We start from the raw sequence: 12474 nt of genomic DNA, 5'->3' as shown, positions 1-12474 counted from the left end.
ACTGTACATCTATATTGTTGACTGTCCCCACCCTTGTTTGTGGAAGCTGGTCAAAGTCGACACGGGAAAGTGATTGTAAACTGGGACTTCATTTGATTGAGGAGATTAAAGGAGGCCATATATTGTTTAAGAAAGTTTGTGGTTCTAGATCAAAATCTGTAACAACATTGACTGTCTAGTAAAAACAGGCTGATTGAGATATTTCAAAAATGTTCACTATGTTTTTCAGCCTGAGTTTGTTATGAGAACCTCTGAGGGAACATGAGGCAGGAGAATCGAGGCTATTATTTTAAATTCTCTGAAGATTCAGGCCATGTGATTTTCAGCTCTTGCCTATTGGCTGTTATCATTTAAGAAGAATCGCTGCGTGGTGAACATCGGTTTGCCTTCTGGAAATAATTAAACTTTCCTAATGGACTCTTTGTTGAGAACAACACGGTAGCTTATTGGTTTGCTTGAAATGCACCAGATAATCTTGATCTCTGGCTCCTGTGGAAACATGTATACCCTTCACTTCACAGGGTGTGGGTAATTGACTGTGACATAACCAGTTAATGGAGAGTTTCAGAAGCAATGACTGTTCCAGTTTTTACAGTGTGTCGTTCTGATATCCTTGGTGTGCAAGATACATTACTAAAGATACACAACAGTTTATTTAAAAAAGAAACCTTTTACTTAGCAGAATTTTAAATAGTATTACTGTAAATCTGCTTTTATACTGTAATTAGTTTTTCCTGCAGTTGTTCATTTATAATAGTATGCTAAAGGAAGCTGTGCTGCTTGTCTGGTTTCTGGGTCATCTGAAGCTGCATTCTTAAGGTTCCTGAGGAAGTTCCCCTTTCCCTCCCTCCCTCCTCTGAGCACCTCCTGAATCCACCGCTGAATAAAGGACTTTCCAGGCACTCATTTCTGCATAAGTCATAATTTCAGGCAGGTTAAGTTACAAACCAGATAATAAACTGTAGGGTTGAAAAGTGCTAAAGATCCTTGCCGAATGCCTATTGTAAGATTTATTTCTGTAATGATGATCTTTTTTGATATGCTGTTTGGGTCTTATGTAACCGGGGAATGGAATGTCCTATTTCTGAAGCCATTATGTAAATGTGTTTCATTTGTTGAACTTGGGCATTTAAGACCGTATTTTACCAAAAATGATATTGCATTGCATTTACTCATCCTCAAGTTATTCTAATGTCAAGATTTTTATTCATTTTTTAACGGAAAATGTATGCATTTTTGCATTTATGTGACTTATTAAATTCAAGGCAAAATAATTGTGAAATATTTTGTCTACAGTTTTTTTTTTTTTTTTTTTTTTTTCAAATAAAAAAGTGAATATTCTCTTGTATAGCAAGTTACATACAGGGTCACACATTTTCTGTTAAATAGAAAATATTGTGTGTTCAAAATATTGAGAGACTGAATAACCCTCAGAAATTTGAATGTGTATATTCTTTACCACAACTGTTCACACAGTTTTGCTAATTTTCTCTCTGAAATTGTCTAAATACTAGGGCGGCACAATATATCATTTCAGCATCGATATCGCAGTGTGATCATTCGCAATAGTCACATCGCAGGATATGCAATGTTGATTTTGTATCATAATTTATCATTTGTCACGTGTTTCTGATGCCTATGATTGTATAATGGTTTTAAAAGAATTCCAGTATAAGAAATTGCACCATTTGTGTCCTTAACTACGTGTCATTTTATATTCATTTTTATCATTCATTCACTGTATTGAATACCTGTAGTCTTGGTAAATGATAGAACACTTTATTTCAAATACATCTTTTTCTTGATTGCATTAATAGATTGTTATGCATGAAAATATAACACATGAAAATACAGAAATGCACTGCAGGTAGCACAGACCACAACCAAAATGTGTCGAGGAACCCCAAAAAGTTTATAGATTGTTTATTTGATTTGATGGAGATGCACTCCCACTGCAGAATCATCCCAAATCCATCTAACATTATAAATTATGTCTAAATTGAGGTATTAAGTCATCTGGTGAAATGATACTCATATCTTAAAATAAAAAATATTGGAATGTTAGATTTTTCCAATATTGTGCAGCCCTACTAAATACCAAATTTACATCTAAACATTGATTGGTGCATACAGCACAGCAGATATAATAAACAGCCACTGAAATGCACTTACTTAATGAGCAAGAACAAACCTCATTGTTTTCTCTGTGTCAAGCCCAGTTGACCAGCGATATTTGAAAGCAGCAGGTATATTGTTTTTGCTTATGTAATTTTACCCCTACATTTCTATTATTACTTAGAAGCTGACATTAAAATGAAACTTTTACTGGTCGAACTTTTGCATTGAGTCAATTAAAGAAATTAAGTGACTCATACTGATGCGTGCATTATTGTCATTTTCAATTCAAAATATTGCATAAAAAACATGTGTATGCTTATAGCTTTGTAAACGTACCTCTGCATGATCTGTAGCTTTGCTTCCTGAATCCTAGTATATTTGTTGAAACTGTTGCAAACATATTGGTTGAAATTTCAGTGTAATGTAAGCAGTGATGTATAATTCAGTAGTTTGATGCTTCTGTTATTGTTGTAAACTGAATGCTGCAGCTGCCACTGTTTATTATAAATGAGAAAGTCAAATTTTTGTCCCCGTTCTGTTCTCTGCAGTGGTGAAGGCTTTCCAGGAGTATGTAGAGCCAGAAGAAGCCACACCAGGCTCACCTCAGAGACGAGCCCCAGCAGCCGCAGGAGAAGATGAGAGTGTGCTGCTGCCCTTAGCAGACAACGTCCTCACACACAACCTGGGCATTCCCATGCTCATCGTATGCACAAAGGTAACTCAAAAACTTCAACTTAATAGACCAGCCAAATTGGATGCTTCAATAAGAGTCTGATCTAATTTGGGCTCAGTGTAGTAATGCCTGGTTTCCAGTAAACTGGTACTATTCTTGAAGGGTCTCTCTGATCAGGCTTGTGTTTTTTCTTCCAACAGTATTCTTACTTGATTGTCATGGTGAAGAAAGTTTGCAACTAACGTTTTTAATCGCTCAAAGATAAAAAAGCTGTACAGGCTATTGAGATATTCATATAACAATCTGTGGTCTGGCATGGGTTTTGATTTGTTTTTGCTGGCTGGATTTTCTAATTTAGCTAAATAACCCACACATAAATTAAGCCTTTGTATAGGGCATTAAGTACAGATGTTTATTCAGAGATTAGAGATTTTTACAGATAACAAATTCAATCCTTTTTCTGGCTTTGCTACATGCATATTCTGTTGAAAACATGACTTAAGTGTGAAGTAAACAGAGGTCAATATCATAAAAAGTGATGAGTCTTAATTTAGGCGTGTGCAAGGTTAGTTTATAAAATAAAATAAATCAAACTAACCCGGAATTGTTTAAAGTATTACATGTTATCATTGCCGTGTGTATTAAAAGTGGGAATTTGAGTGTATGTTGTGAGTTGTTTTGCTCAGTGTTTGGGGAATGGGTGTGTTGTTTCTGATCATCATGGAGTGTCTTTAATTGGATGAAAAGCTCTCTTTATGGAGACTCTCAGTAGCCTGCAGGTTCAGAGCTGCAGACTCACCATGCCCCCCTCACATGCTCTCAGATCAGAACACTCTCAATGATCTCTTCTATTGTTAGACTCCCTCCAGCTCCGAGTGCATGAAAGACAACCCTTTTTAAATTAGGTAGTTTAGGTCTGAGAGTAAAAATTTCACCCTTTGTTCGGCATGAGGCAAAGTGATCAAACGGCCCCACCCTGGGATAGAAGAGAAACAGATCCTGATTGAATTTCACAACACAGTTCCAGTTTACTTGAAAGCACAACATACGCTCTTATCAATATGCATTAGTCTCCCTATTACTGATCTGCTAACAACAGCCTTTTACTGACCTGCTGAAAACCTTTAACGGGATAACCCCCCCAAAAAAATTAAATCCCGTCACAACTGGTTTTAAGATATGGTTTGGTTTATCCTAGAGCTGCACGATTCTGACTAAAATGAGAGTCGCAATCATTTATTTTTTTTTGCTTAAAATAATGATCAGGAGTTTCTCACAATTCTGTAGATGTAAAATAAAGGTATGGTAAAAACAAACATATGGCAAAACATCAATAATAATATTATGTTTAGGTCTACTGGTTTCTATAAATCATTCTATTCTACTTATAATAATTCTAATGTTGAATTATTATGTTTGAGAGTGCAATCTGTCATTGTCAAAATTATTAGACAATTTTATTCACTGGTAAAATCAGACATTTGTCATTATTAGATTACATAGTTATACTGACACTGTAAACATTTATTTTCACGCACAACTCGGTTCGCTATGAAAGAAAAAACATATCAAATGCTTGTCGTAATCATAACTCTAAAATGCCACAAACTGGATATTATTTACAATTGTATTACCTGTTACAGCATATGTAGGTTCTGTTCACTAAAGTAGGCGCGCGCGTCTATCATTAAGTAGGGCGCGCTCTCTCCCTCTCTGTGATAACAGCTCACGGTCAGCTTACATCACGTGTGATTTCCCGGTCGCGAAAACATCATTATATGAAGACAAAAATGAGATTTTTAGGTGAATTATACCTTAGAAATACTGTGTGTGACTCCTTTAACATCATTTGGGGGTGTCCATGTGACTAAGCAACGTGTGAAAAACAATGAAAAGACCACCTTTTCTTCTATTCTGAACTTGAAAATATGATTGACAGAATCGTAGAAATGCTGGATTAAGATCGACTAGGGGGTCGAATCGAGATCGCGATCTCTTTTCGATTAATTGTGCAGCTGTAGTTTATCCACTCACAAATATGCATTACAAATGGTCAGTTTGGTACACTTTAATGGCTGTTTCCACTGTCAAAACGTACCCAAAAGCAGAATGACAGAATTACTTTCCAACAAGAGGTTACACGTGCTGGTGAAGATTAGATGAGAGGTTTGCACTGACTGGGCTATATGTTGCGTGTTGTGTTTGAACCCAAATAAGGACTAAATGTAGGCTGTGTGTAGTTTTTCTGCAACTGGTAGCATATCTTAGCCTGTCGGGGTCTATATGTGTTCATATATGTTAGGGTTGGGCCAATAGATGATACCATCGCCGATGGCGGACAAACTTCACAATGCTGAGCCGGCATCGTGATCCATCGCCCCACATTTATATTAATATATCTCGTATCATTTGCCTGTCATCTTAATAGCAATAACGGTCTTTTCATGAGCTGTGTTAAATGTTACATATAGCTGCCGCTTGCACGGCTGACAGCATGGTAAGGATTGAATTAAGGATTACACAGCAACTCTCACACTTAAAATGTGTAGATTCAGTGTCAAATGCTGTTACCTCCAAACCCCGTCCCACAGACTTTACAGTTAATGGCTTTAGTCATTTTCATAGCGGACTTAAAGCCACTGGAAGTCTTTTATCCACTCTTGGAAAAGTGTAAATAAGGGATAAACGTTCAGCACATGATCACTAATAAGATGCGCCATTATTAGTAACTGTAGGTGTTTTCTAAAACAAAATCTGTCAGTGTTATTTTCATTCTCTCATCTTCAGCGCTTCACATATTCGTGGTTGTAGCTCCTTTCATCTGAAGGCAGATTGAGTGATTAACAGCTTACATTGACTAATCATTCACGTTCAGTTCTAGAGTAGTGGGACAATAAGAAGAGCACAAAGGTGGGGCAAGCATTGTGGGCTCTTTTTTTTTTTTTTTTTTTTACTTCAGCAAGTTCACATAACAACTGTTTAAATCTGTTAATCTGCAAAGATGCATAAATATCTCCTAAATCCGCACACGTGGTGAGGATTTTGCAGTGAAAACAATGAAAACGTATGCACTCGCCCAAATGTTTCCAAATATATTTTATGGTCGCATAGATAAAATTTTGGGTGCATACGCAACCAAAACGGTCGAGCTCTAGCATCTTTAGTTGTTATTATTTCCTCATAATGATAATAAATTAGGGAAGTTATCATCAATCACAATACAAATTACAGTGAACTCCAAACGAACCCTCGTCTCCTGGACCAGCTGTGGGAAAAACCATTAGAACTACACAGATCACTGTGCCTATTCATGCCAGAGTCCCGTGGAAAAAAGTAATGGACAGGTGGTCATTTGTGTGTAACTTTATTTATCTATGGTTTGGTTATGAGTAAAGCAAAGACCAAGTGGGTGAGGTAATGAAAACAGTAGGCTACATTTAATTAATTTGTTATTTAATAATTGATATTTAACAACAAGTTAAAAACAGTGGAAACGCAAGACTGATAAAATTGACCCACACTGACCTATACCGAATCATACCACTTGGTGGAAGTGGGCCGTAATTGTATGTGTAAATCAGTCTAAAAAACACACTTTTGGTCCTCACCAGCATCAAAGGACATTTGAGGTTTCTTTCATAGTGTGAACTCTCAAATGGTCAAATGTGTTTAAACAAAACCTGTCTGAGGGCTGGGACACACCAAGCTGACGCCAAACAATTAGTTTCTGTCTGGACTAAAAAGTTGCACATAAACATCAATCAGTCAATCAAATTAAAAAAATGTAGCACCTTATTACAAACAGGAGGCTGCCCAAAGTGCTTTACAGTATTAAAACAAAATTAACATAAACATTAAAAACCCATAAAATGGTAAAAACACAAGTGTCATTAAAAGTTTTAAACAGTGCCACGTCTGTGATTAAAGGGAGGGTATTTCACAGTTTAGGACCTGCCACTGAAAATGCATGATCACCCCATTGTTTATACCTGGATCTGGGCACCTCCAGCAACAACTTTCCTGCTGATCATAGCACCCAGTTCTGTTTAAAATCTCCCATAAATATGAAGGTGCAAGACCATTAACTGCATTAAAAACAAACAACAGTAGTTCAAAATCTTGTTTGCGACAATTCGTCAGTATAAGAACATACTAAACATGTGCCAGCCGTCTGAAAGTAGAATGCATGTTCTGCATCTTTGTGAGAGGAAGTGTAAACAAAGCATCATTTAGTACCATTAAGACAGCAATTGTCTCTTACCATAGAGTTGATTCATTTCTTTAAATGTGTCTGATAAACTAATAATTCATATTGTTTGCAAAAATTTGAGAAATTAAGTGAAATGACAATCGACTTTGTGTTCTCTTTTGACTTGAATTGTTTACTTGGTTACATCACTTCAGTTTTTGTTCTTGTGCTCTGATTCTTTGCTAAATAACCAATAAGATTTCTATCTTCAGCCGACGCCTATACTACATGCCGAATCAGGTCATCTCAATCCGATGTTAACCTGACAAGAGGTGACGTAAAAAACGGCTAACTGACAAGCTCAGGGGTGCCCTAACTTGGTTCTGGAGGGCTGATGTTCTGTAGAGTTTAGCTGCATCCCCAATTAGAAACACCTGAACCAGCTAATTAAGCTCTGTGGAGCAGACTAGAAACTTCGTGGCAGGTGGGTTGGAGCTAAACTCTGCAGGAAACCGGCCCTCCAGGACAGAGTTCACCTGAGCAAGCTGGATGACTCTGATTGACAGTTTAAAGAAGCCCAATGGCTGATTGTTAGCTTGGTGTGTCCCTGGCAGATTTTAGCAGGGGTGTGCCATTGGTGTTGTTTCATGATTACATTTGTTTCTGTTTTTTTTAAGTGGTCAGGATGTTATTAATATCAAGTGAGAGCTTGTCCTGTGGTTCAGTAGAAGGTCAGTGGTGTTTGTGACGTGCAGAGATGAGTTTGCATTTGCATTGGCCAAGACTGATCTGTCCAGGATATTTTTGTCATGGCAGCCTCCTATTTTTTTATTTTTTTTTAAAGCAGTCTAGTCAGCAAATCCTCTTCCTGCCAGACCCATTATGTCTGGCAATCGGCCACAACCTGAGTCATTCACAGATATGGCTGCTGCATACAATTAAGAACGTGGATTTTTTTGTGATCTTTAAGATGGTGTGTCTGTGTCTGACAGAGAATCAATGATAAGGTTTTTGGTCCCAAAAGGGTAGTCTATGCACCCTTGTGTTGTCTAAATATGATGTGGTAAATGTTTTCCCCTCAATGATTATCTGTCTCTGTGTTTTAGTGTGATGCTGTCAATGTACTGGAAAAGGAGCATGACTACAAAGAGGAGCATTTTGACTTCATTCAGTCACACATCCGGCGGTTCTGTCTACAGTGTATCCTCCTCACTTCTCACGTCTCTTTTGTCCCCTTAAAGAACACTGTATGTTGGAAAGCATCATTGTATTTCTCTATTAATGTTACAAATGTGCTTTAAAGTGCACTGATAAAAAAAAAGAAAAAAGAGAGCCAAATAATGATGTCTATTAGGGCTGCACGATATTATAAAAATGTGATATTGCGATATCGTTTGTGATAAATATTGCAAAATGAAGATAGTTTGAATGGCACTATTTGATGTTTTTCTGGTGACTAATAGTATTCAGCAAGAGAAATTAAATAATCACAAATGCAAAAAATACTTTTCTTACTTTGCTTTGTCTCGTTTCTGGTCCAAATAATAAAAAAAAAAACCTTAGAGCAAGTAAAAATATTGTTTTGTTTTTCCTTCAGAAGAAATAGGTCAAAATTAAGAGTAATTCCTTAAAACAAGCTAAATGTTCTGCCAGTGGGGCAGATGAAGTGATCTTGTTTTCACTTTGAAATGTAGATATTTGGACTCAAAAGAAGACACAATTTTTGTATTATTATTTTTAATAATAATTTAATAATATAAATTCTATATAAATTGAGTAATTAAATAAAATCCATTAGCTTCTGGTTAATTATAATTAAGACTCAACATTTCATAATGATATGACTATTGCGGAAATGATATATTGAGCAGCCGTAACATCTATAAAGTATGTTTATTAACTGTAAATAGACAATGCACAGGGTCATATGCTTTTAAATAAAACCATCAGAGTCAGATGACACTATAATAGTGCAATAAACATAAACTCATGAGAAGAATCCAACTTGTTAAAAGAAGTTTCTGTTTTTTCCATTTATAAACAAAGTTTTTCTTTTATATATTTCATACAATTTAAGGTTAAACTATTTCTACGTCATATAGTTTGTATGTTTTGTTTTTAATTTACCTGTAACTTAGTTAAGTTTTATACATTAGTGTTGTTAGATGCTTTTTTTTAGTAGAATTTATGATATTTTTTATTAGTGTATAGATCCTTAATTAAATCTCACAGATGGAGCTGGTTTGATTTACACTTCAGTCAAAGAAGAGAAGAACCTGGACCTTCTCTACAAATACATGGTGCACAAAATATACGACTTCCAGTTTTCATCGCCTGCCTTAGTGGTGGAGAAGGACGCAGTGTTCATGTGAGATCCCTGAAATCCCCTAAACATGTTAAATGATCTTTTTATGCCAGTAATTGCATGTTTTTTGTTAAAACGTAATTTCTCTGCAGTCCATCAGGATGGGACAATGACAAGAAAATTGGCATCTTGCATGAAAACTTCACAACGGTTCGACCTGAAGATCCCTTTGAGGACTTTATAACAAAACCACCTGTACGAAAGGTAAGTTAAAAAAAAAAAAACGTAATGGCTTTACCTTAATCTTTAACTGCTTTTGTAAGTTTCCTCCTTTCTCCTTTTTTTTTTCTAAAGTTGGTGCATGACAAGGAAATCAGTGCTGAGGATGAGCAGGTCTTCCTCATGAAGCAACAGGTATGTTTAGCAAGAAAACCTGCACCTAATTTAGGATATGTTTAGTTCTGACCTTGAAAGGCAGGCAAATGTACCAACTCCGATCTACTGATACGTTCTTTGATGTAGAAATGCATCTCTGGCAGAGCTCTCATTTGCGTAGATGAGGTGAAATCCGTTTGTATGGTTTATTTTTGCTCATTTTTCCAGAGCTATCTGGCCAATCAGAAGCTGGTTAGTTTTCATAGGTTGACCCATGGCAGGGTTTACATCATTCTGTTTACAAACACAATGTTTGGTCACACTGCACTTCATTGTAGGTCATGTCACACATTCAGAGTGGCTCCATGTGGTTTAATCAATCGTGCACAGTGTTTATGTGAGGGGATTTTATCGAAAACAGTCTCTGACACTATATCAGGCTGCAGCGCCTGCTTTTGATTTCACTAAGAGCATTTAGCCTAATTCTTTGACTTTGAAATTTAAAGATCACTGTGTGAGATTTGTCAAATAAGCATACTGTTATGAATCATCTAGTTGTATAATACTAATTTGGTCGTATTGGTTGTATAAAAGTTTTTATATAAACTTTGTGCACTGTTTAAAACTTTGGGTTTGGTAAGGTTTTTTTTTTTTTTTTTTGTAAATTTAAGGAAGATGTTGTCACCAAAACTTTGTTAAAGAGCCCCTATTATGCATTAAAAGGTCATATTTTGGGTCATACAACAACAGTCTGATATGCATGCATGGCATGCATTTTATTATGCATTTTTGTTTACCTAATTATCCCAACTCCAATATGATTTGTTCAGCAATTAATTTGTTTCTAAATGCCTCCTTAGCACGATGCTAATCTTTTTAGTCGTGATCGTGATCGTTTACGTTTTACCTGATGCGGCACTTCATATTTGGTATTGTTTCCTGTCGACGTCGATACGAACAGGCAAAAGAACCGGTTAAATGACGAATCTGATGAAGAGTCTAACCTTTTATTAAAAATCTAAATTTTTAAACAAGGTGCACTTTCAGATTTAAACCTCAGCTGGATGTTTTCATTCACTTAGAGCTGTGTTGCACACTGCAGAGAAGGTCATTTTCAAAAACCCATAATAAGAGCTCTTTAAGTTGCTTAAATTCAAAGAAACTGTAATATTGAAAGAAATATCTCATTTTTAATTAACTATTCTTTACCACATATGTTAATATCTAATTTATTGTTATGACGACAGACATTAATCCAGTCTTTAGTGTTTACATAATTCTTTAAAAATACTCACGGTTCATCAGCTTATTACAACCTTTGTTAAATGAATGCATTTATATCTTGAAAAAAATCTTCTTGACTGCAAGGTTTTGAGTGGTTGCACATTAGTTATACAACCTGAAGTAGTACAGAGGTAATTACATGTCTTGTAACTGTATTTACACACTAATATTGAAGTTATTGTGTCTTAATTATCTTTATTTCAGTCTTTGTTAGCCAAGCAGCCGGCCACACCCACAAGAGGAACAGTAAGTGTGTCCTTCACATTACACAAACACACACACACACACACACACACACACACACACACACACACACACACACACACACACACACACACACACACACATTTAACTGTGACACTATTATGCTGCTGTAAGGATTTTCTTTGTTTAAAATTCTGACGCATGAGCTGTGCAAGTTACCAAAATCCACTGAATCATTTTGCTTAAGTTGCTTTTCACATTTGTTGTCTCAATACTGTCTGAATGTGTTGGGAGATGTGAATCTATCAGATTACTTGTGTATTTTTCTGATATGTACTGTGTGTTTTAATATAGGAGTCTCCTGCCCGGACTGCGTCTGGTTCACCTCGGCCGACAGGTCGGACAGGACCCACAAATGTGGCTAGCGTCTCGCCCATGACCGCGGTAAAGAAACCAGACCCCAACATGAAAGGTAAGAAATCTTACCTTCCAAGATTACACACACCAGTTGATGCAGAGCCTAAATGAAGCATTGTGATCTCATGGCTCTCTATTCATCTGGGCGGCACAAACAACACATGATTGTGCAGTCAAGCAAAAACTGTGTTTTCGTGGGAGTCTAAATATCAGCACTTTGTTCTCTCCCTCTCTTTTCTTTCTCAAACAAGCTCGTCTCATTTTGCTGGTTAGTTTCTTTGCCTACCTTATGGTGCTCTTCTAATCTCTTTGAAACACTGCCCTCCTGAGGAGAGGATTTGAATAATTCCCTAAACAATTCCTGCACAATCTAGTTGGGGTGAGGGGAAAATAGAATATTTCCTATCATTAAATCTCAGCTGGACAGCAAATCTCATACCAGCAGGACTACATTCATTCACTTAATGAAATCCACTTTAGTTGAATTCTCAGAGGTTCATATCTTATAGGGCAGGGGTTTTCAACCTTTTAAAACACATTCCCCCTCCCAATTCTGTCCAATTTCACTCGTGCCCCCCTACCCCTTGCATGTGCAAACATCATTCGCATATTACTTGCTTCGTTTAAAGTGCATAGCATTAATTACATTGAAAAGTAAATATATAGCTTACCTGATTCAGTGTGATGGCTGAGCCTGTTTCTGTTAGGACAACAAACTAATCCGTGGTTGGATTCCTGACACAGCTAACCGTAAATCATCTTCCACTGTCAAAAAGCATGAGCCATAGCATACTTGCTTTTGATGTATTTTACGTACATGCAAAAAAGGCTGCTTTGCATAGCCAAGTTCGCAGAGCCCTGACTGATTACATTAATCTGACTAAAGTCATAATTTAACTTAATAGAATA

General features: G+C 36.5%; 1 protein-coding gene across 2 annotated transcripts in view; it reads left to right on the top strand.

Moving 5' to 3' along the window:
* Window positions 1-12474, top strand: part of dync1li2 (dynein, cytoplasmic 1, light intermediate chain 2) — a 29428-nt gene that overhangs the window by 9933 nt on the left and 7021 nt on the right. For both annotated transcript variants that reach the window (XM_005166450.6, NM_001017669.2), the window contains 7 exon segments: window positions 2667-2833; window positions 8087-8180; window positions 9213-9348; window positions 9438-9549; window positions 9640-9699; window positions 11149-11190; window positions 11503-11620. In XM_005166450.6, the coding sequence (XP_005166507.2) occupies window positions 2667-2833; window positions 8087-8180; window positions 9213-9348; window positions 9438-9549; window positions 9640-9699; window positions 11149-11190; window positions 11503-11620 (729 nt within the window).

The sequence above is a fragment of the Danio rerio genome, chromosome 7 (genome assembly GCF_049306965.1).
Source record: "Danio rerio strain Tuebingen ecotype United States chromosome 7, GRCz12tu, whole genome shotgun sequence".
Lineage (NCBI taxonomy): Eukaryota > Metazoa > Chordata > Actinopteri > Cypriniformes > Danionidae > Danio > Danio rerio.
Note: the sequence above shows the minus strand (reverse complement) of the source record. Positions and strands in the feature narration are given on the sequence as shown.